This window comes from Morchella importuna, assembly GCF_003444635.1.
Source record: "Morchella importuna strain M04M26 chromosome Unknown Morimp01GS003, whole genome shotgun sequence".
In the NCBI taxonomy this organism is placed as follows: Eukaryota; Fungi; Ascomycota; class Pezizomycetes; order Pezizales; family Morchellaceae; genus Morchella; species Morchella importuna.
The window spans coordinates 433,113-457,739 of NW_025763400.1; the positions used below are offsets into that span (position 1 = coordinate 433,113).

The window sequence follows — 24,627 nt, forward strand, 5'->3', positions numbered from 1 at the left end:
ACGGGAAGAGAACACTCGAGGTCCTAGCTACAGACTACGTCACTCAGCTCGTCTCTTGTATGCTTCGTACTCTACTACAACTCTTAAATAGTCAAACAGGGTCCATACATGTAAGCATATGTCTTTATGCCGAGTGACATTTCATGATTCATATCATACTACATGTAGTCCTCTCCCAATATGTGATGTTAGACATGGATATATGGGGCTGGAAATTGATAGTATACCGAAATCCTTAAGATTTCTATCGCATGATCAGGTTGGGCAATTGGAAGAAAAGAGAATGAGGAGAGGATAAAGGACATGTGGCTTTTTCTGTATTGTGTCCTAGAATCTTAGACACTTGGACCTCCTGGCTTTGACTACATGTATGCATAGACACATGTAGCTTCAGATTTACTAGATGCGAAACCAAAGTTATATTTGTCAGGGTAGGCATTAAATACATACCTGCAGACATGTAGCGCGCGCGAGGCTTCTTGGCGTTCGAGTGATGTTCTATGATGCCAAGACCCGCATGCTAGATATAGTATTGCGACCACTGTTTAAAAGCGGTCGGAGTAAGATAAAGTCTTATATAAGTGCTTCAATATCGATGCTTCCTGCAAAAGTGGTTGGCATTGACGAGGGTCAGAGTTACGCCAGTTGGGTACTTAGGTTTGCCAAGGCTAAAGCGTGGAATGGCCTTGTTGGCAACACCTGGCCATAAAATTTGCGTAAGAACTGATTTATCCCTGATCCCTGGGACTGATTAATTCTTGTCTGCTATATCATGCCAGAGGCAGTTGGTTTACTCATCTCCACGCAGCAACAGAACCTTACCACGCGGGAAGCTTGGTAGGTGGCAGAAAACAGACATGGAAGGAAGATAGAACAAAAGAAAACTAGGATGAAGGGTGCAGCATCTTTACAGCTTTTACTTACCAGGGGTAACGTATTTTGACACATTTATAGGGCTGGTCTTCAAAGCCAGGCAAACGTGCTAGCTCACCCCCGCGGATAATTCACCGGCCACACCCTGTCATGCATTATATAATTATTCAAACCTATTCCTCCCTTATTCCTATTGATTTCCACAAAAAAGGCATCATCATCTCCCCCTCCCTTAACTTCCCATGACGTGGGTGTACAGCATCCCGTTAGAATACCGTGGCTATGGCTTGGCAGTTTTGACAGCTCTTGCGTTGAATAACGCTCATCGGTCAAATCAGCACGCACATAGTGTCCCTAATATAGTGGTAGACTACGCCGGCTTCAAACTCGATGATGTTGAAGAAAGTGCCCCCCAGTTGATTAACTAATGTTCACGTAAATGGCTCTTTGTTCATGAAACACTGGTGGCATTACCAACGTGCCGTAAAATTGCAAATAACTATGCCTTTTCTGCTTATCCATCCTACAATTCATTCGCCGCACATTCAAATGATCGAGCGGCGAGAATCACTCGTGGCGAAACTCATGCTTGATTTCATGTCCACCTAGGTGCCTTCCGTATCCAATAACTACAACCCCAAATATTCCACGAAGAAGACTTGAATAGAACCTGATTTAGCAACATCAAGCTCAAAATGTTTGAGCTTTCTTCAATGATATGCAGTTCAGTCTCAGAATGAACGTGGATTGACCTGGTAATGATCGCATTACGACCAACAAGACCATATGATCCGCTCCAAGGATAGACGACTCGAACACGGCCCACAACTCTACTCTATATCCGGGAGTTGTTCCTCATAAGACTTAGGATCACCAAGACCGAGCCGTCTTGGCGCTTTCTGAGACTTCTGGCCTCGGCGCCGAATGAGGTTTCGTGAGACAGCCTAGGTTATCCCTCAAAAACTGGATAAGCGAGCGGAGCCCTGGCCGATAAAGATGCTTTGTGTATATGGACTACTTATGATTTCGTTTTCGCTGTCTGATAACAGTATCTCTAAGAATCGCTATTGGCGAGATGTTTTTAAAAAGCGAGACTGCAGCTGTTCTTGAGACGTTTCACTTCATCGCTGATCCCTCGGACCTGACATCTGAGTTAACGCTGTGAGTGCATTAACATTACCGGAACTCCATGGTTGATCATTAGTTTATGTTCGAACATGGACTCACCGTCTAAGAAATACATGAAGCAACAGTTGTGGAACATATTCGAGTGATAGCTTATGATTGAATGCAACCTAACTCGATGACGCATAGGTACATAAGGTGCACCAATAGCAGCCCAGTGTCCCCGTTGAACAAGCGACCGGAAATATTAAGGCCAGTGATTTCACGTTACACAAACATACTGTTCAAACTATCAAATCGAGGGAGCCTTCAATCTTATCAGTAGGTACCTATATACTAGTTATCACCCCGCAATAATTCAATTCGAAACAAGAAACGCTCAACCTCCCTCCCCCAAAATCACGCTCGAGACCAAAACTATAGCCAAAAGGGGTAATTTCCAAATTGCGTAATGCAATAGAAGTTTCACGTACGCTGTGGCGACACTCACTAAGCTTCGAATGCATACCATATCAAACCTATTAGTGCAATTTCAAAAAGCTATGATCACAGTCTATATTTACAAAGATGGAGTCGATCCTTCCCCCCTGCGGCGGGAAGTGACAAACAATGTTCCGAAACAAAGGGGGATTGTGGGGGGGCGATGATTTGTATGGTCGCTGCATCCAAAGTGTTATTTTTTTATTCCCGCCCACCACCCACCAATTGTAAGGACCGGAGAATTCTCGAAGATAAATCAATCGGGATTTTAAGTATGCAGTAGTTATAATAAGCATTTAAATTTTCTTTAGGATTGCAATTTGCGTCAGCTGATTGTCTCACACCCGTCAGCTCAGCTTCCTCGTCAGATTTGCCGTGGTCGTCGAGACCAGGCCACCACCGAGCTCTGGAGCCCGCGATGAGAAATTTTGTTTTGGTTCGGGAACAATCCTTAATAATCGCCATCATAACCAGTACAGAATGTGCGTGTGTCCACTTTATATTAGTAAATCAGTACACACCCGGCCCGACAGTTCATGGATCCTGGGGCGAGCGATCTTTACAGACCACTCTCTTTTTTCTCCAGAGTCTTGGCAGAATTCATAAGGAACGTTTCATATAGATAAAATCCCCTTCCGTTAATCGCGATTGTGTATCTTATCAGCAGCATTGCATAATGTGCATGTATGACCACGGTTAGTCGGGCGAGTTAGGTACTTGGTTAGCGGTTAGACGGCAGGTACTTGCGATCATATAGATATATACATGCATCATATATGGACATGTAGGCGCTACAGTGCGCTAAGTCTGCTACGATGTAGCAATGTGTAAATACTAATGGCTCTGGAGAAATTGGAAAGGCCATTCACTTACGTGGAGACAGAAAAACACTAAGATATTGCTACGGCGATTTTATTACGGGAGTGAATGTTGTTTCATCCGATATTGGTCCCATCAACCCTTACAGATGTGGATTCCTTGATTCTTTATAGAAACAGGCCGGTAGACCCCGCGATGTGCAAGGGACAACGATCTCAGAAGCTAAAGCCCAAAGAAAACATAATGATCCATATGGCCTTCTGATACGGTCACGAGGGTTATTTTTTTCTCTTCATTTTAATTTTCGAAATCTCCGGGTCCTAGGCCGGGTGAGCTATTGTCAACGCGGGAAATTCGCCCGGATCGGGGTTCTTTTGTGCGCCGAAATGCCATTTTTTGGCAACGAGAATGTAGTTAATAGATTTATGCTATGTGCACAAATAGGTGGCATGTCCCGCAACGCATGGTTTTCTTGTTCGTGAATAGGATCGTGAGATTCTCTACGCGCTCCCTTTACTGGAAAGGGGGCACAGTAGGTAATTATCGGCCTTCGAGAAATGCTGTGGAACCGATCTTTGAGAGAAGGTAGTACCACTACCCTATATATTTTGTATGTACCTACAGATTCACATACCTAGATACCTAGATATGCTACTGTAATGAAGAATCCTGGTTGACAGTTTCGGCTTGAGGTTGATTTGGTAAGGATAAAAGACGTTGTCAAGATCAAGGCGTTCCTGAACTGAACAGAACCGGGCTGTCTTGGCGCAAAGCCCCTTGCAGGAGACGCTGCCAAGCATCTCATCGTACCTTGCATGAAAGTGGCCCATCCCTGTAGCCTCCAATTAAACCTCAAAGAGGAAATTGAAGGGGTTCGCCTGCTTGATCGATGCTCTTGTCTCCACTAGTATTTTGGTAAGGTGCTGACGGGGTTTTGGGCATGAGTTTCTTCAGCTCTGGTTGGGCTTTATCTTGGGGCGAGGCCATGCTATGTATGGGGGACAATTGGCTGCTTAAGCTGTTTGTTTCAAAGAGCTTGCGGCGCGGGATGACATCGAATCTTTTTAGAGATGTGGATAACCTGCGCTCAGACGTTAAGCCTCTGATAGAATCCTTCGAGATCACGAGGGTTTCAACAGCTCACAATACAGCCAGTAAGAACATGTTCTTCGGCAAGTGAAGTGATTAGATACTGTGCCTTATCTTCTTGAGGGTTTCTCCTTTCCCTTCTTCCTCTTCCTTTCCCCATTCGACATAACCCTGTTCGCTTCCCTAGCTTTGGGTTCATGGGTCGGGAGGGGCGGGGCGAAGGTGTGACATGCATGTGTACTAGAATTTCGCCTTTAGATAAAATGAAAAAATAAAAATAAAAATGGAGAAATTCCTTCTCTTTTTTACAAGAAGCTGGTCCTTGAGTACTGCGTTGATAACCCGGTAAGATAATCTTTGTTGAAAGGAGACGAACGGTTATGCGTTGTTTTGGGGGCCCAGCTGTGCACATGAACATAAGCACAGGGTTGGACGTTGCTGTTGAACCATCCTAGACAACATCGTGAATTGGTTGGCTCTTTGGGAGCGATGGATCACCATGTTGCCACCAGCTGCGAATCAGCATGAGCTGCAGACCAATTGATGCCATAACGTTGCTCATCGTTATCTCCCCAGCTTTGGTCGATTGTTTGCCTATTCGCAAGCACCTAAGTGTCGTCAGCGACTTGGCTCTTGCGTGCCATGAGATCTGAAGCGCTCAGGCAGAGAAAGAAGGCGTCTGGGGGAGGAGAGTTCAAGTTAGAACTGGACTCAATTACTCCTCACTCACGGGCATCTCGGTTGTTCAGTGGAGCGGGCCGGGGTAGATGAAACGAGACCAGATTATTCCCCGGGATTAGATCCTAGGTGGGAGGTTTATACCCATTGGCCGAAATAGGGAATGCCCCTCCAGTCCTTGCGGCAAATCTTTCAATTTCCCAATCTTATGGGACTTTCGTGGGTGGTAATGGTGGTTTTTGCACTCGCAGGCTGCTGGCTGGCTGGCTAGTTCGTGTTGTGCTTTTTCGGTTCCGAGCATCTAATTTGTCGATAGACAGAGGAGCAAGAGAGAGATACTACCGAATCTAATACTTCTAGTTCCCTGACTGATCATAGCTTCCGCAGTTGGAACTTTGGTCAACCCTTTTCACATTCTTTCTCTTTTTCTCTTCGCTTCTCTCTCTCTTCCCTTTATCCCTTTCTTTTGTGACCTTCCTCACTAATATCGGTCCTTTGCCCGCCGTTGCGCTAAGTACTAGTAGCGTTGTCAAGACGATTGACGCTGACTTGACTGACTGTCTGTCTGGACTACCGCTAGTTACTACTTCTACACCTACATACCTGGTAGTGAATCGCGCACAAACTTACACCTGACGGTCCTTCATTGAAGCTTCCAACTGATTGCTGTACTCTCTTGCACGCAGTCTTATACTCTCACTCGTTTCATCTGTCGTCTACTTATTTATATCATCTCTTCATCTAAACCCTCTTTGCCTTCACTCATCTTCCCTTCTGTTCACTCCAGAATTCACTGTCGGCCCGGATTTACCCATTCTTCTCGACTTTGACTATTTGAACTCGCCTAGTAGCGGGGTTATTTCTATCCCATTTTACTCTTCTTGCTTGCAATTGTGCCCCTGTCGATCATTCGGGTGACTACATTTGCTTCAGGTACTCTTACTTTCCCGAGCCTTTTCACTTCTCTTCTTGTGCATCCTGTGAGTTCTCGAGGTCAGGCACCACCAGCAGCAGGACGGACGGAAGTTGTCAAGGTTAGTATAGTACATACATTAACTTTCCTTAACCCCGGTTTGGTTTCTTTTTTTTTGCTTCTTCTTCTTCTATACCCTTCGCGTTTCAGATGTAGAGCTACCTGGGTTCTACTCTGTTGGACCCTTTCTCGTACAGGAATTGCTATGCGCGCACACACACGCATTCATGTACTGATTACAGGGAGATCTTAGATAATCTACTTGTTTATTTTTTTTTCTGCTTCTCGCGAACAATTCGGCCGATTCTCCTTTCCATTCAGCGGTCTAGTTGCTCCCTTTAATCGTTGGAAGAATAATAAGAATAATACATATCTTAAGTACCGAGGTAAGGGAATCTCTGCTGCGAGCGACAAGGGGAAACAACTCTTTTACACTCTCTCTATTACTAAACAAGCACGTTCTCACTAATTCCTCTCCACAATCAGCGAAATTAGGGCAAATAGGTTCTTGATACCTTTCGCTGTTTACCGCTCGTTCTCATCACGAGTTCTCACAATCCTTAGCTATACTCAGTTGAATAATTTCGTTAGACCCATACACCAAATACACCCTTACCCTTCTTCATATCACTAGCTCACCACTAAATATAAACCTACAACAATAATGCATCGTCTTCGTAAAGGAAAGAAGAAGGAAGATGAAGAGGGCGTCCCTCCAGTCCCTCAGCCAACTCCCACTACAAGTCATAACCCTTTCAAGTGGGGGAGAACCCCAGAGCCTCCTCCAAAACCCCAGCTTGACCTTGAACATGCGCTGCCTGCTTCGGATGACTTTCGGACTTCCCTATTGATGCCGAACTTAGCACAGCGTTTCAGTATCTTACAACAGGAAATGGCCGCTGCTGCTGCGGCAGCAGCAGCTAATGGAGGGGTGAACCCCAATGCACCGATTGGGACCGCGAGTGATGGGATGGACGGTTTTATCTTTACAAATCCACCGCAATTCACACCCATGGGTGAAATCACCGAAACATCATCCATCGCCGAGACAACATCAGTTCAGCAGAACCGTTTAACTACAAAGTCGGAAGAATCTGTAGGTTCAGATGAGTCCGGTGGCATCATGAATCGTTCCAGGGGTGGAGAGGGAAATGTCCTCTTTGGAGGAAGGCAGAAAGTGTATCGGGTGCCAAATGCCTATACTAGTGGGAAGGACTCTATGGATGATTCGAATCCGGGGCCCGCTATGGGCGGAAGATCTGTTGGAAGCCACGACGTTCCGGAGGGATTTGGAATGCCGAAGCATAAAAGAGAGCAGCACGAATCAGAGGAGACCAATGGAGGTGAAGATTATAACAGAAACAGAAACACAAGCTCCTCCACGGGCTCTGCTCCTACCACCATTACTCGTTCTTCGACTGCTGCAACATCCGTAGCATCCAATAGGAGCCCATCTGGGACCACCCAAGCTTCAGCACCGGCCTCCCCCCCTCCTGTGGCTCCTGTTGCGACCAAACCTCGTAAAGCGCTATATGAACAAGCTTTGGACCAACAGTTACAGGAGCAGCAAACGACAGCAGTTGGAAGGCTAGAAAGGTTGGCTTCCCTGCGAAAGGCAGCTGTTAGCCCGCCTCCAGCGAACAGCTACCAGGGAAGCTTCAGTCCCCCAGGGCTTTTCCAGCAGCCAAATACCTCGCCCTCGTCGCCAACATCCCCAAAACAAACCCCTCAATGGTCCGTAAATGTCAAGAAGAGCCCAGATTCTCAGATGTCTACACCAGAAGAGGATGAGGATGAACAAGATAATGAAGAAACTGTAAAACAGGGGCAAAAACTTGGGCAGTCACTGTCACCGCACATGGCACAGTTCAACTTTGGGTTAGAGCCCAGGTCGCAATCACCAATTAGCCCTCCGGTATCTGCCAGTGCAATTCAATTTCCTACACAGGGACCTTTTAGTCCTGGAATCCTCTCGAGAGACCAACCGCAAAGAAATCCGAGCTCCGATAAGCTAAACTTACAAATCAGGGCTTCGCCAATGAGTGATATCAACGACCAGTATGGACAGAAAAGTTCAAAAACATTTTTGTCTATGCGGAGCTCGGCGAGTGATTCGAGTTATGACGATCAAGAGGAGAGTTACAGGGCAGATGGTAAGACCAGTCCTATTTCTCGAAATTCTTTGGACAATATTGCGCCTCTACACCCGCGTAAGAACTTTGGAGCACATCCAACGGATTCCGAATACGTGGAAGTAGAGCCGCCATCTCCAGTGTCTCCAGTTTCCCCAATTTCGCCAATTTTTAGCACAAGGACTTCAGATGACTTCATGCGTCCCAGCCAACCACTCCGGAATCCAGCAATCTCGCCCACTTCGCCCAAGTTTTCGGCCGATATGCAGCCATCATCTGAGGATGACTCTCCAACCCTTCCACCGGGTCAAGGCCTTAGTATGCTCGTTCGCCAGCATCTTCGTACAGATTCTGGTCATTCTTCAGTATACGCAGGGTCTACATACACACGCATGTCACGTGTTTCAAACTATGGCCCAGGGGCAGCAGCGGCCAAGAGCTCCAAAGAACCCGATGCGCCAAGGCCTAGTGCTACTTCCGGGAGTAGTGGGGGGAACCTTTGGGAGTTCGATGATTGGGATGGCGGTTACTTTGGAGAGGATGACGGCCTGCGCGGGGGGGGTCGAGCCCATCGACTATCAGTGACAACCCACCAACGCCTGCAGTCCCGCAAAAAGACCCGGGTAGGACGAGGTCTGAAGAAAGAAGAGATGACGAAGACTTAGCCAGAGAGAGAGAGAGGTCTAGAGGGAGGGCAGATAGTAGGATGAGTGAGAGGGATAGGGCTATGAGTAGAGCCAGTGAACGGGATAGGGATAGTCCTGCGGGAGAGGATGACAACGATAAGGATTGGGAGCAGCAGTTGGCTTTTAGACGCCAAATAATCCAGCAGAACCTTAGAAATCACGAAAAGGTCAACAGCCAACATGAGCTGGATTTCCCGCCAGACATCAAAGGTCAACAAGGGAAGAATAGCGGATCTGGCAGTGGATTTGGTGTTCTCAGATCGAAGGGTTCCAATGGAATAATCTCCAAGAACGATCCTTCGAGAAGTGGTCGTGATTCCCCCGGCCCTGGGATGCGAAAGGAGGGAAGTCGGAGCAGGATGAATAGCAGTGAGGCCGAGAGAAGAACCGAAGAAGAAAGACGGCTCAGGGAAACTGTCAGAGGACCAAAGAACATTCCTCCCGGGGGTTATCCAACGCAACAGCATCCACCACACTCTCATCATCATATTCCTCCTCCTAACCCTGCACGTTTGAACACAAACTTGCAAAACGAGAACCGCCCTAAGCCACGATCACCCGTGGGTCTCCCGCACCCCCTCCATTCACCTATTATTACCCCCAGACCCAGGCAAAGGTCAACCCGTGACCAAAGGAACGATGCACACGGTAACGGTGAGCAGAATACTAGGAGAGGGCAGCCGATGGGATGGAGAGATGATGGGGAGGGTTACCCTCAGCCAAGGTCGGCGCCTGGTACTCAACCCGGCAGCCCGGTCTCACAAAGGGACGGCCATCATGGTATACGTAAACAACCTAGTATGCCACGGATGGGTGGTCCAGATATGCATAGACCAGGCCAAGGACAGAGCAGAGACCAGGAACCGAGACGCCATGGAGGTCCACCACCTGGATCTGGAATGAACAATGGCCACATGAACCATGGACCAATGGGTAACGGGCTACACAAAAAGCAGTCCTTTGACAGGGACGGACAGCCACATGGATCCGAGTTCAGACGGCCCAGGGGAAACAGCAATGCTTCTTCGGGACCAACAATGAGACAAAGGAGGGGAACTTTTGATAATACACCTCTACCACCGTTAAACACATCCGCACTCTCACCTCCTACCCAACACCTTCAAGCATCATCTACACCAAACTCTGCGATAACTATGGATCATTCGCCTGCGTTTTCCCAGGCGACAAGTAGTAGTACCAACACTACTCCGGCATCTGCTATCTCATCAAAGTCTCCTCCAGCTGCTCTAATCCAATCCATTGCAAACTCCAACGCTGGATTTGCTCCGGCCAAGAAGCGGGTTGTCGATAAGAGTAAAATTGGTGATCCCAAGCTCATCTCTTCAACCTCCAACATCCCTACTGTTGATCTCCCAACCCAGACCAGCCCTGCTTTGGGTAGTGCGAAGGAAAAGGACGGCCGTAAAAGGCGCATGACTGAGACCAGAAGCATATTCTCAGGCTTTGGCAGGAACAAGTCTTCTGAGGAAGTTCCTGCGCTACCAACAGGGAGCCCTATGATGCCGCGTCACCACACTGATGATGAGGTTGAGCGTTCATCCTTCACTGATGACCCACCACCAAAGGTAAAGAAGACTGGAGGCAAGCTCCGAAAGTCTACTAGCGATGGTGGGGCACTCAGTGCGCGTGCCAGGAAGGAAGCTTTGGCGAGAAGCCCAACTGTCCCCAAGCTTCCCAAGGGTATGGAGGCCTCTGGTGGCGCACCTGCAGGCATGATTTAGGCTTAGGTGGTTTCTTTTTTAAACTTTTTTGAGGAGGTTTCTTCATGAGTTGATGTTGGTTTGGTGCATATTGATAATGGGCTTTTCTTAAAGTTGCATATGACCGTCATGTGAATTCTTGTTCGAGTTTTTTTGTTTCTTCTCTTTCTTTTTATTTTCAGTGCTAAACTTTCTTACATATTCGCTGCATCTTCTTTTTTTTTCCATTTTCTACTGTAATATTTAAAACAGAGTATCCCCTTAAACTTTTTTCCCTTTTCCTCGGTTTCTTTCGTTGAAAGCATCATAGTCATCTGCTGAAATACCCTCCTGATATTTCGAGATCACCTTCGTCGTCTGATTTTCTTTTGTATTTTTTCTTCCTCTTTTTTACTCGGGGAGTCGAGTCATATTGTTTTATCTTCTGGGTTTTGGAACAGGGGTTCAAGATTCAAACGGGCCTTATCGCACCTTTTTTCTTCCTTTTTTCCCTTCTCATTCACTTTTTATCGTGTGGATTTCTTTGTGGATTTCATGTTTAGTGGTTAAATTCTAAACTTAAGTACTAAGTGTTTTCTTCTATTTCTTCTTCTTCGTTATCTCTAAATACCCTAGCTACTACTTAGTATTCGTACTGAAATACCTATACTATAACTATAATGTATCTCTCTGGCGCAACAGTGTTTGTAAATTGTAATACACTATTGCGGTTCATCAGTACATATCTCTACGTAATACTACAATATATATCCGGTGCTACATCGGGGAACGAACACCAAAGCTTTCACCACTTGCAGTTGTAGGGAGTATGAGCATCTCGCGGGAAAAAGCAGCTAGCTATCCAAGATGACGGGTGAGATATGTACCTACCACTGTATAGTGTAAAGGTTGGTGTTACACATGAGCCTGGTGTTCGAGACGGTCCCCGGGGCGCACAGAAGCTAGGCCTATTCAAGCCTTTCCCTCGACCGAGTGATAATACATGAATAAGCATAGAAAAATGAAATCCCAAGAAACGTTGGGAGGTTCCAGAAAAGCCTGCAGTACTCTTCTGATAATATTTAGCTGGGGCCGGTTAGTTGTCACAAAGCTGAGACTAGTCGTTTAGAATGAGATACTGCATGTATAGAGAGCTCATGGTTGCGGTTGGGAGGTATTCTAAATTCTGTGTTCTCTACTCTACGACTACCAATCCTTGGCACTCCTAAGCAGCCTCTCATGGAAGACTCAGTCGCAGAAGATGAATCGTCTCATAGCAGTCACATAAAACGACTCATGTACCTACATACACCACATATTTGCTGGAACAGGGTTCGGGAAGACAAAAGCTGAGCAATAAGTCTGTTTTATTTCTTTTAGTCATTTTTTGAAATTACCTTCCTTCATTTCTTATGGCAAAATCTCCTTTCAAGCAGTATAAATTCCCTTCGATTGTCCGTTTATTTCACTAAAGGGCAGCATAATTTTCACTTTCCGAAACTCTCTATTAGTCTGTAGGAAACGTTTCACTACTATAAATAGAGAGCCAAAGTAGAAAAATAAAATATAAATCATCCACCATAAAACATACAAGTGCCTTGTCACGTCAACTATCTGCACCCACCTTGACAATATTCACACAAGGACCACAGCATCCCAAGACAACAACTCCTTAATGCCAGAACATATATATATATTCAAAAACACTCTATTAAGAACGACCAGACGTAGTGAACTTCTGCCTCCAGTCACTGTGGTCTACTAATACGTACATGACCCCCCAATCCCCCAATCCCCCAATCCCAGCCCTGCAGCCCTGCTCCCAGCAAAAAAAAAACACCGTCCGAGAACACAATATGATATAAAAAAGAACTCCGATAGTAACTTTGATAACCATCATAACGATTTTGCTTTTTGGAAAAAACCCGGAAAAGAAGAAAAGAAAGAGAGAGAAGAAAAGGGAGTGGCTATACTAAACGATTGAGAATGAAAAAGAAAGGGAGGAAGAAGAAAGGGAGGAAGGGGTATGTATGCAATTGGAGAGAGAGAGAAAACGAAGCTAAACGACAAAAGAGAAGAGAGAGGGAAGAACTGAATACAGCCCCCCAATGAACGCCGCTGGCGCACTGGCAACAATGGTAATAAAAAAAGAAAACGAAGGGAGGTGAGATACGTTTAAGGAAAGCAAAGAAAGAAAACAAAACAACATATACATAAAAAAGAAAAAGAAAAAGAAAAATCACGGAACACCGAACCCTTTCCCATTCTCCAGCGCCAATTTCAACTTCTCCTTCAGCTTCTTGCGGCCACTATACTCGGGCAACAGCAATCTGCCGAAACAGGTCAAACTAGTTGGGACCCTCTGCAAAAAAAATCGTCAGCTTATTTATCCAGAATTTGGGGGAGAGGGAAGAGTTACATCAGTATCCGGCCCGTTCCGCTGGATATAGAACATGATGCTCCCAATCCCATTAACGGGGACCCTATCACTCGCTGTGACAAACTCCAGCAGCTGCCGCTTCTTGACACTATTGAAGCCCTTAACAATGCTCCAAAAGTCGCGGATAGTCTTATGCTCAGGCCCATAGCCGTCGTCATATCGCGCTGTCTTCTCGAGCTCTTCGATATCGATCTCTTGGTTGCCCTCGACCAGACTCTGTAACGACGCAGGAGTAAAGAGCTATAATCGACACATTAGCAAACTTGGCCAGATATTAGAAAGAGGGATATGGCAACATACACCCAGTGCTTTGGGATCAAGCACCGCAAAGAAACCCTTCTCGAACGCCTGGTACTGGCGGCGGATTGACCGGTCGGTGAGCCATGATATGTAATCCTTCACATACTGCTCCCGGTTGCTATTCGTCACCAGCTCCGCTTCCTCCGCTTCCTCCTCCGCTTCATGCCAACTCTCAGTGAATCTAGATGATCCTTCCGGCATGTCTCTAGCATCGGAGGTGTCGGAGCTGCGCTCTCCATCCAAGTACATTTCGCCTTCTTTCTCCCCAGCTGTATCGTCTGCCGCGGCGGCGGCCGCCGCTTCTGCAGATGCCTCGGCCTCGGCCTTGGATGCTGATGCTTCCGCCTCTGCCTTTGCTTTCGCCAGCTCTTCGTCCTTTGCCCTGGATTCTTCCTGCACCGACTCGGCCGTGAGCTCCACAAACGACATCTCAACGCCAGTTCTCGACGACTCCTCCACCTCATCTGCAACCTCCGCCTCACCCGCGCCCGCTCTCTCCGACTCGCCCACCGCAGCTGCAGCTGCAGCCGCATCTACACCCAAGCTCTGCCGCCTCTCTGCCTCCTCCACATCCTCCCAGGGATCCTCCCCCGGCCACTCCGTCAGCGTAATCTCATACCCCCTCTGCCTCCCCGGGCTCTCCGGGCTCTCTGGTCTCTCCGGGCTCTCCGCCCGATTCAGCACATCCAGCACCTCGTTCAGCCCGCCCAGCCACGGATCCCTCTCCTGCTCCACAGGGACCGGGAGCCAGTCCAACAGCCCCTCGACCGTGTCCGCTTCGAACTTCTTCTCTTCCTTCTTCTCCTTCTTCTGCTTGCTCGAGGCGGGCGGCCGCGCGATCTTGTCTTCGAGGAACTCGAGTCCCGTTTCTTTGGCATTCAGCATGTTGACGTTCTTGACGGCGCCGAAGGCCTCGTAGGAGAAGTCGTAGGTCCGCAGGAAGACGTCGCCGACGTCGCCTTGGCCCCAGTCGAGGAGCTCCTGGAGACCGCTGGCGAGGCTGGACCAGCCGTCTTTGATGTCGTCCAGTGAGGTCGCCTCCATCCCCAGAAGTTTCTTGTACAGGATTCTCGGGAACGTGACTGGCAGTGTGACGCCGTTATAGACGGCCAACCCGACCAGGAGTCCCAGTAGCTCAAACTTGTGTATCGGCTCCACGGGACACACACTAAACCAGCTCATCCTGCTCCTCTCGTCCGTCGTGAACATGCCATAATCCGGCCTCAGTGCCTCCCTCATCGAGATGATGAAGAACTCCTGCTGTACGCCGCCGTGGTCGACTCCCTCCTCGCCACTATTCGAGAAGCGCACCTTGAGCGGCCGTTGCAGCTCCCGGAGCTCGCGCCGGAAGATCTGGTTCAGGGCGTCCTCGAGGACGGTCTCGCGGTTCACCTCGACGAGGAGATACATGTTTAGTGCGACGCGCATCTTGCGCATGAGGTTTTGGATCTCCAGGCTGGGGTTCAAGATAGTGTTTCCGACGGACATCTGGTGCGTCAGGCGTACCATCGTCATGGACTTGTCGAAGGCCTTGGACATGTGGTAGAGGTTGACGGCGCGGAAGTAGGTGACGATTGCGTGCGGGGGGAAGATGAAGGGGTATTCGAGGAAATGTACGATTTTGGGGTCGGGGGTGGCGTTGAACCATTCCACGGGCATGTCTTTAGCATCGTAACGGTCTGAGAGAACTGGAGTGTAGAAATATTCTGGCTCTAGCCCGTAGGATTTGTGGTCCTCGTCTTGATTGCCATGTACAGTCAGTATCGTACACATGAGCAAAGTTGAGTAATTGTAACTTACGAAGGATATCCAGCAACACCAAAGACGACGCTACTACACTTCCCCGTTTCGCCGTTTCCTGTCCATCCCATGCTTTCAATAATACTGCTCGGCACCACTCCAGCGTACACACGCTCAAGCTCCAGCCGCCTTTCCCGCTATTCGAAAGCTTTGCCAGCTCCTCGCCGAGCTCCTGCGACAATACCCTCTGCCTTCGTTCCTCCTGTAACGCCCCACATCTCTGAAAGTATCCCTTTATCCAGTCCGCGACATGGTCACCCTCATGGGAGACCCTATACGCAACCGCCCTCACCACCCTGCGCATCAATCTCTCCGCCATCTCGTTCTCAAACCCAATCTCACTAACAGCTCCAGCTTCACTAACCCTTCCGCTCCCTCGTAGCTTCCTCGTGGCCTCCCACTCCTCGGGGGTGCTCACGGGCAACATAGCCGCAAGAACATGCAGCGCCAGCAATATCAGCCGCGCCGCATCTCTATCCTTCACCACCTTGGGGTGATACACGGCCTCCAGCCCCATCCACATGCTCCGCAAGATCATGATCTCCCACTCCGGATTCGCCACAAGCGTTCGCAATGACCGATCCACCGTCGCCAAGTCCAGATAATCCTCCTCCGCTTCTGACTCTGCAGTGCTTGTAAATGATTTCAGCAACGCCTCCGGCGTGCTGAAGACGTAGAACAAGCTCTGCTTGGCAAAATTGCACACATCTGCTTTGGTCGCGGCATTGTCGCTGCTGTACATGTTCACCAGCGCAGTACATATCTCGAGGTCCAGCCGTGACAGCGATTGCGGCGGCGTGACGAGCTCGCTCGCGGGGATCTGGGAGGATATCTGTACGTGCTTCTCCCCCCGTGTTGGCGTGACCTGCGGGGTCTGGGGGAGGAAGAGTCGCTGTTTGTGACTGTGGTGGCCAATCGGTGGTGGCACTGCGGGGGAGGCCTTCCCTCTAGCACCGGCAAGAGAATGCTTCGCTTTGGCAGCCCCAGGGTGCGTGGGTGTCACTACATCTATCAGCGCTTTTTGTACGGGGTTGGATGCGCGCCGCTTCTGGGCTGGCGGCTGCTGGAGGATCTCTTGATGCTTATGCTGCGACACAGGCTCAGAATCACGGTGCAACCGGCCCGTGTCTATGAGCTCCATTGGGCTTGAGTGGAACTTGTATCTCGGCGGCTGCTCATGAGGCGACAGCGGCGCCGACCCACTCCCGGGGGTGCTATTCAGATCAGACAACCTCGGCGGGCCCCCCGTAGTAGCCGGGAGCGCACCCTCCGAAGAAAACCTCAGCGCCGACGTAATCGGGGGGAGCCCGATCCATTCCACCATTTTTAAAGACATCGTGTTAAACAGCTGTTGCGGGAACGACTTTGGATCCTTCAGGCCCTTATCCGTCACCGTCTCCGCCTCCCCCTCGCCATGCCTCCTCTTCTGCTCCCTACTGCCGCTGCCACTGCCGCCGCCGCCGGGCGAGGCCGAAACAGTAGCCATGTCCTTGTTCTCCTTCTCCGCCTCGTCGTCGTCGTGGATCTCCTCGCGGAAGCTGCTGTCGCGCGAGGTCCCGCTCTTGGCCTCCTTGGCCTCGGCGGCGGCGGCGTGCAGCGACATCACGGGCACCACTGGCTTCCCGGGACATAGCGCCTTGAACGGGTCGTCCTGCGTCGCGAGGTGGCAGGCGATGATCCGTGCCGACAGCACCGTGAGCTTCCGTGAGGCGTTCGTGCTCCGTGAGAGCGTCTTGCGGAACGTGTAGCAGGTCGCCGTGTCGCAGCGCTCCCGCTGGCAGCCGTACAGGAGCTGGTTCATATATCTGGTAATGATCCCCGCTGATTAATGCACACATTCTTCTCCCCCCGAACTAGAATTTGCGTGGGGGGGGGGTTGGGGGTGGGATCGAGGAGGGGATGGGGGGGGGACTGCAGAGGGGGAGAAGGAAAAAGGAAATAAAGTGCATGACATACCGCTTCACAAGGCCCTGGAAGCCTCTCCGCCGCTCCGCATCAACAACTGGCTCGATCTTGTCTGGTGCCCGGACATAGATTGTGTTTGCTATGATCACCTCTGGTGCGTTCGCGGGCAGCACTGCGTACTCGAACGAGTGGAGGCGCAACGCTGCTCGCCCCTCCTCCTCCTCGAGTTCCTTGTGCGCCATGATGGCGAGCTTTCTTGCTTTCTGGGAATGGGGTGCTGCTTGTATGTACTCGGTGGTGGGGATGTTGAATGGGGAAAAACTGTGATATGTGTTGAGAGAGCTGTCGAGGTGAGTGGTTTGGTTGAGGGAAGCTGGCCCGTAGGGACGCAGGGATGGATGGATTGACGAACTGCAGGAACGGGGATGATGCAGCGTTGAGTGAGTGAGTGGATGATGATGAGAGTTGTTGCTCGTCCTCCTCCAGAGCGCTGAGGAGGCTCTTTTGCCTGGTTGGTTGGTTGGGATCTGATGTCTGGATGTGGGAGATCTGTGAGCAGCTCTCTTTCTCTCTCTCTCTCTCTTGCTGAGGTTAAACAAATCAGGATCCGTGTGTGTCACTTTGCCTGAAGTTTGGCACTGTGCATAGTTATGAAAGTCTTATTAATTCTTAGTGGCAACACTCGCCAAGCGTACTTGGTCTAACGGTTATGATTTTCGCTTCCCAAGCGGGAGAACGGGGTTCGACTCCCCGAGTACGCATTGCAATTTTTGTGTTTTTTTGCATATCTGGGACATCCGTTTTGTTACACACAGAGGCCCAGAATGATGCTTATGCCAAAAAGTGCACTGAGGCGGCAGCGGTAAACACTCCGTATGTTTCAAAACAGGTATTCCATCTCTGCCCTAGATAGAATGGAGTACAATACCTACCTCATCACATTCAGCCCTCTACCCCGCAATGCCAATGCCATTCCCATACCAACAAAAGCAGAGTAAGACAAGACAACAGACCCATGGCCCATCGTAATCCATAACCACGTAGTTCCCCCATATCTACCAAGTATTATACAGGCCAGCGGGGAGCCTCGCTGTCAACTGGTGTCTCACGCCAATGTGTACCGAGTGAGATCCGGTGATTTCGTGGTAAGCGGCTGGTGGGGGTGGTGGGGGAGCTTACCAGTGTTTTTTTCTCTCTTTTTTTTTGGAGAGGGGGTTGGGGGGGTGGGGGGGTGGGGCTACGGGAGGCTTTATATTGGAAGCTCTAAATACCTACATACTTCCTGGAATTAAGCTATGGCTTTCCGGAGCTCTACAAACTCACTGCAGTCGGAAAGAAACCCAAGATACCTCCATCCCTCACAATCCGCGGCGAATTGAATCTCGGGGTAGTAGGGGAGGCTAGGTTAGAGCGAGGGAGTGAGGGAAGTGGGTTGGAGGCATATTGTATCTATTCTATGGAACGGTGACGGACGTGGACGGGACGCCGGTCTGTAACGGCACCCGCAGGCGGGCACATAACCAATTCCCATTCCCGGCCTCGGCGCCTGTTCTATCTATGTAGCCCGAGGAGGTAGGTGTCGGCTCATCCCATAGTCTTGTTATCACCAACCGTCACGAGCCCAGCGACTAGGTTAGTGACAGCTCATGGCTCGGCGGTGTGCCCATTGTTTCCCTTGCCAGCGCGCCAATCGACGTAGTAATAGAACAGGAACAGGAACAACGGGGTTATAGGAACAACGGGGTCTATAGGAACAACGGGGACAGGAGAAGCAGCCGCTGCTGTGCCACTCCGCTAAGAGGAAGGCTACAATTGCGCTGTCGCGGGTTGGGGGAGATAGGTATAACTATAGCTATCTCTTCGAGAATTGTGATTGGGGGGTTGATGTGACTCTTCGCTCCTCGGGTCGTTCGTTATGGTGATGTTTATTTAGAGGGTTATATCGGCAGGGTCCAAGGTGTTTCGTGAAGGGGAGGAAACGTAGCGTACCTAGGGTAGGTGACATGCATGGACAGCCCTGGTGTGTGTTGGTAGTGCTGTGCTCTGTAAAGTAGATATCCCCGTAGAATAGAGTACAATATCCTCATCCCCATCCATCATCCATCACTGTTCGTATCATCACCGTACGCGTTAGAGTAAAGTAGATGAGTCCCACTGCAAGTCCATCCCCAGCACGACTCTAGTCTACCTTCCTACCTTCCAAAAAGACAATTAGACAAGCAGTAGAGGAAACCAACGGACGGGTATGTATGCACCAGCACCACCGCACCGGCTACCTACCTACCTACCTACAGCATGAAATAGCTCAACCGCGGTCCCACAGTAACGGTAATTGAGATGCACCCACCACCCACTCTAGAATACTCCCAGAGTACGAGGTTCAACGGGCATCTTGCCTGCAAACACGAAAGCTTCTTCGCAGCAGGGGTTCCTTTTTTTAATTTTTCCGATCGGGAGAGTATGCGCTGTACTCTACGTCTGGCGTGGCTCTTTTCCGTATCTGGATCTCAGATGGCTTGCCCTTGCCCTTGCCCTTGCTAGGTAGAGTAGAGTGCAGTCGAGCACATAGAGTAGGTAGGTGCTCGACAGTAAGGTACATAGAGATGTATATGTGGGTATTAGGTGAGCGTGAGTACGAGAGGGGATACCTAGCCAAACTGGCAGGCTGGCTGGTGAGAGGCGAGGCGGGGTGCAACAGAAACGGAAGCCCCATCCTATCCTCTGTGATGTACGCGACCATACCATGCCGTCCTCTACTCTAAATACTCCTTCGAGTTCTTAAGTTCAGAGAGGGAAGGTAGACCACGCTAACCACTGCCCTCCCGTCTCTACCAGTGCCTCCAAGTAAGAATCGAGGGTACAGTAAGTGCAGAGGAGCTCTCCATATTCTACATATTCTACATAGCTGCTTACGCACCCAACCACAGCACGCGGGTGCTATCATGTAGTCTCAGTCGTAGTCCTTGAGAAGGGTAAATTGTGAGCAACGAATCGAGGGACGTAGACAGAGAGTTACGTATCATATGTTTTACCCAACTGGCTGGCTGGCCTTCTTCTCTCATTATCCTCTACTCGTAAACGAGTACATACATAGCTTACCCCCCCCCCCCCCTCTCTTCTTCTACCCCTCCGCCATTACCCATTGGCGACCCAGCCGGAGAGATAGAGGGTGAGGGAAACTTCCATGATAGAGCAATTCCAAGCTTGGAGTAAGGCTAGCTTGCACAATTTTTTTTTTCTCTTCCCGGCTCATCATCATGCTCGATGGGCACCGCGTTTCTACCTAAGAACATCGATAGATATCTATCTACCCTACCCTCAGTGCCTGCGAGTCTAGTGAAGTACACTTTCTCCATATGTAGAGCCTTCTGCAGAAAGTGAACCCCCCATGACGTCGCACCGCCAATACCACGGCTGCTCTTCAAACAGCACCTTTTTTTTCTCCTGCCTTCCAGGAAAAACAAATTCCCTGAGTATGTAGGTAGCGAGAGGGGTCGCTACCTACCTACATACCTGCCCACTCTCTAGAGTAGGTTCAATATGTAGGTATGTGGTAGAGTAGGTAGACTTCCATCAATCGAGTGATCACGAATGATCATTGGCTCTCCCCCATGGACCCTTCCCCCCCACCACCCAGCAGCACCCCTGATTCACCAGCACCACTCACCACCCACCCCCGCACCGCCTCGCCTGTCAGCCACAGCGCGTCAACCTCCCCCCAACGGCGCAGAGCCAATGGGCGCTCGCCAGCATACAGCGCGACCCACCCACATCCGCAGAGGGATAGGATGGGATTTTATCCATCTATCGTGACTGAAGCCTGTCTGCATGCAGACGTCGTCCAATGTCAGGGACGCTCGCCTCTCATGCAGAGAGGGAAATAGACGAGGAGGACTGACAGCGTGTACGTCTGCTCTGCTCTGGGGGTTGGGTACTGGGTTGGACGTTGGGCGTTGTTTTAACCTCCCCCTCTCGCTCGCTGTCTTTCGACTTCTTCTTCTTCTTCTTCTTCTTCTCTTCTTCTTCTTCTTCTTCTTCTTCTTTCTTTCTATTTACTTGCCTTGCCTGTCTGCTATCACGGTCCGGGCCTAGTTACGCTCTGCTTGATCTGCCTCTAGAATTACTTTGATTTGATTTGATTTTTCTATCTTTCCTGCTTCGTCTTCTTCTTGCTAGCTGCCCTTTTCTAAACCTCTACTTCTCTGTTGACCAGAAGGATAGAAAGACACTCACATTCCAATCACATCATCACATCCTCTGCTGTCACTAAGGTCTTACTCTCCACCTTCCCTATTCTATCCCCCATCTCCATCTCCATCTCCATCCCTATCACTTTTCAATATCCATATCCCGGTTCCTGGACTGCTTTGCATACATAGCACATCTATATAAGCTACCAACCCAACCACCGCAACCACCCTGAGACACACACTCTCACTCTCACTCTCAAAATATAAAAACACCGACCATCCATTCTGCACTGGTAAACACCACAGACAGAAAAGAAAGAAAAAAATGGCCGACGCATTGAATCTCCAGAACGCCCTCAGCGTAGCGCGAAACATCCCCGCCCTCACAGGCACCGTGACGGTCGTGGACGACGCCGGAAAGGTCGTGACCACTGTATGTATTTATCCATTCCGTCCGATCTCTTCCCCCTCCCCTGTAAACCCGCAAAAACCAAAAACCAAAAATATAGCAAAAAAAAAACAAAACTAACACATCCACCAAAAAGTCCAAAAACATCTTCTCCGCCTTCAAGTCCGCGCGCGAAGCCTACAAAGCCCGCAAAGCCGAGATCGCCTCCGAGCGCCACGGCGAAGCAACCCAACGCCGCCTCGAAGCCATCCAACGCCGCCCCGAGCTCATCGCCGCCTCCTCCTCCTCCTCCTCCTCCTCCTCCCGCCGCGATCACCGCTCCCACAGACAAATCACAGCCTCCGCCGACGACCCCGCCGCAGATGACGACAGCCAGCGCAAAAAGGACAAGAAGCGCTCCAAGTCACGCAAGCACCGCGGCGACGACGACGAGGGCTCCTCCCGCCGCGGCAGTGGTGCGGTGGTGAGACGGGGCTTGGCAGACACGATGCAGACAGAGTCGACGCTGGTGACCCCCGGCGCGCACGCGCAGCAGATGGCGATGCTGCACCACAACGCGTCGCTACTGACGCTTGCGCCGGTGGCAATGCTGGCCGGCGGGGACCCGCTGGCCGAGACGCTCCACGGGCTGCTGATGACGCTGCAGAGCACCATCGACGAGATGTCGTGCATCACGGCCGGCATTGGCGAGTTTATCAGCGAGCTCCAAAAAGTCCCCGACACGCTCGCCGTCGTCGGGCTGACACTTGCCGAGATCAGCGCGCTCGTGGCCAAGATCTCGCCGGCGGCGATCATGGGGATGAAGAGCGCCTTTCCCGTGATTTTCGGCTTGCTCAGTTCGCCGCAGTTTGCGGTTGTGGCGGGCGTGGGGATGGCGGCGACGGTGGTTGTGCTGGGCGGGCTGCGGATCGTGGCGAATATGGCGGGGGCTGGGGAGAAGGATGAGGAGGAGGAGGAGAGGGATTTGGATTTGGAGTTTGGCGTGACGCAGTTGCCGGATGATATTGAGGAGCCGGAGCCGCCGAGACGGGCGGCGACGGAGCCTGTGCCCGTAAGGGCTATTATGCCGGCGCCGCCGGTACAGGAGGGTTCGTTTGGTGCTTATGGTGTGGGGGGTGCAATGGCGGCGGCGGATGAGCGCGAGATGAGGAGGAGGATGAAGAGGCGCGAGAGCGAGAGTGCGGCGGCGGTGAGGGGTGGCAGGGCAGAGAAGGCGGGTAAGGTGGTGCCGCCGGAGAAGGAACGAGAGAGGGAGAGGGAGAGGGAGCGGTCACATAGGGACCGGCCCAGACTGGAGCGCGGAGAGAGCAGCCGCCGCCATGAGAGGTCGGATAAAGACAGGAGCGAGCGCCGCGAGAAACGGGACAAGAGCGAGAGACACGAGAGGAGCGACCGCAGCGACCGGAGCGGTGGCAGCGGCGGCGGACACGAGCGCCACGAGAGAAGCGATAGACACGAGCGCAGCGAGAGGAGCGAGAGGAGTGATCGGGGCGATAAGGACAGGAAGAAGGAGAAGAAGGAGAAGGAGCTGCCGCCACTCCCGCCCGCGCCCGCACCGTCAAAGTTCTCATTGATCCGCAGAGCGACGGCGCCGGCGGCGCCGATAGAGCAGCAGCAGCAGCAGCAGCAGCAGCAGAGGCCCGCACCGCCGAGGCGGACGCCGACGGGGTTGAGTGCGTTTTCGTTGGGGTCGTCGAAGTCGTCGTCGTCGGCGTCGTCGTCGGCGGTGGCGGCGGAGGAGCGGGAGAGGGTCAAGCCGAAGAAGAAGATGTTGGCGTTCTTTGATGGGCGGTCGTAGGTTGTTTGTGGTTGTGGTGGGTTAATGTGGGATGTGGGATGTGGGATGTGGGATGAGCGATGATTTTTTTTGTGTGGCTTTGGCTGTTTATACACTACTTACTACTTACTGGCGTTTTTTTTATTTTTATTTTTATCTCTTTATACACTTGTGTTTGTGCGCTGTTGGTGGTGGTGCGTTCTTTAATGGGTAGCTACTAGCTAGATATGTAGGTAGTTGCAATTGTCTCTTTGAGTTTTGAACGCCCACTTTTTTTTCTCTACTTATTTGGAGGCTTTTTTTTTTATCTGTGTAGCCTTTTCTTTTATGGTGTTTGCTTGCTGTGATTGTCGTAGCTACATAGAGAGAGTTACAGTAGCTACAGTAGAGTGAGAGAGGTTGGGACCTACATATTCATACTTGCTTTTTTCCCTTTCTTGCTTTTTGCTTTTTTGTCCTCCTCGCGATAAAGAAAGTACTATGCAGCAGGATGTAAAGTTTGCTGCTCAATTGGCGAATTGGTGTATGGCCGATACTCTACAGATACAGAGCTCCGCGCGCTCAGTTCCATACCTATCCTTGATAATCATATGCGGAGTAGGTAGGTATTCCTTTTTTTGCACCCACCCACACCCACACCCACATGCGGGATAAAAAAGCAAAAGCACACGCCCACACACCCCCCATCGAGATTGAGGGTTTGCTTTCTACCGGCTGGAGCCACGTTCCCGTGAGCTGTGATTGGGTATGCCGCTTTGGGAAGTGAGTGCAAGTGGGTTTGGGGGGATTCGGTGCTTCATGGGGTGTCACTCGGCGTCATTTTTGGTTATGTTTAGTTGTAGATTCGGTATGGGACGAGTGGGTGAGTGATTGTTAGAGTCATCTATTTCCGAGTTAGTTATCTCCGCTAGCGAATGCGATATACCTAGAATAGGACCCACCCCCATACATATCCAGCAGCTCACATATGTATGTATCCACCCAGCATCCCACCTTCCTTCGAGTCATACATACCTCCGCACAGACCCCCAGTCCAACAACCAGAAGCGCGTACATGCCCCTCAACGCGTTACCTCTGCGCCCTCACGCGAAACCCGGGCACCTGGGTTGCAGATTCAAGATTTGCGGGGCGGGCCAGGCACATCTTGAAGGGTTTACCCCGGAGGCGGCGGGTTGGCGTGAGGGTGCGAGTGAGGGGTTGTGAGCTTGACGAACTTGGGTATGGGGGTTGTGTGTTTGTGGGTGTTGGCG

The 24,627-nt window shown here is 50.6% G+C and overlaps 4 protein-coding genes across 4 annotated transcripts; 3 read left to right on the forward strand and 1 right to left on the reverse strand.

Moving 5' to 3' along the window:
- Nucleotides 1-6,701: 6,701 nt before the first annotated feature.
- LAJ45_01632 (uncharacterized protein) lies at nucleotides 6,702-8,834 on the forward strand (the record flags this gene model as incomplete). Its single annotated transcript, XM_046111225.1, has 1 exon — nucleotides 6,702-8,834. The coding sequence occupies one exon, from the start codon at nucleotides 6,702-6,704 to the stop codon at nucleotides 8,832-8,834; it is 2,133 nt and encodes a 710-aa protein (XP_045975169.1).
- A 41-nt stretch (nucleotides 8,835-8,875) lies between these two features.
- LAJ45_01633 (uncharacterized protein) lies at nucleotides 8,876-10,597 on the forward strand (the record flags this gene model as incomplete). Its single annotated transcript, XM_046111226.1, has 1 exon — nucleotides 8,876-10,597. The coding sequence occupies one exon, from the start codon at nucleotides 8,876-8,878 to the stop codon at nucleotides 10,595-10,597; it is 1,722 nt and encodes a 573-aa protein (XP_045975170.1).
- Nucleotides 10,598-12,794: 2,197 nt separating this feature from the next.
- LAJ45_01634 (uncharacterized protein) lies at nucleotides 12,795-17,242 on the reverse strand (the record flags this gene model as incomplete). Its single annotated transcript, XM_046111227.1, has 5 exons — nucleotides 12,795-12,917; nucleotides 12,975-13,235; nucleotides 13,296-15,034; nucleotides 15,096-16,900; nucleotides 17,052-17,242. 5 exons carry the CDS (start codon nucleotides 17,240-17,242, stop codon nucleotides 12,795-12,797), a joined length of 4,119 nt encoding a protein of 1,372 aa, XP_045975171.1.
- A 4,273-nt stretch (nucleotides 17,243-21,515) lies between these two features.
- On the forward strand, nucleotides 21,516-23,397 carry LAJ45_01635 (uncharacterized protein; the record flags this gene model as incomplete). The annotated part of the gene is made up of 2 exons (XM_046111228.1): nucleotides 21,516-21,623; nucleotides 21,736-23,397. The coding sequence occupies 2 exons, from the start codon at nucleotides 21,516-21,518 to the stop codon at nucleotides 23,395-23,397; spliced, it is 1,770 nt and encodes a 589-aa protein (XP_045975172.1).
- Between the last annotated feature and the right edge of the window lie 1,230 nt (nucleotides 23,398-24,627).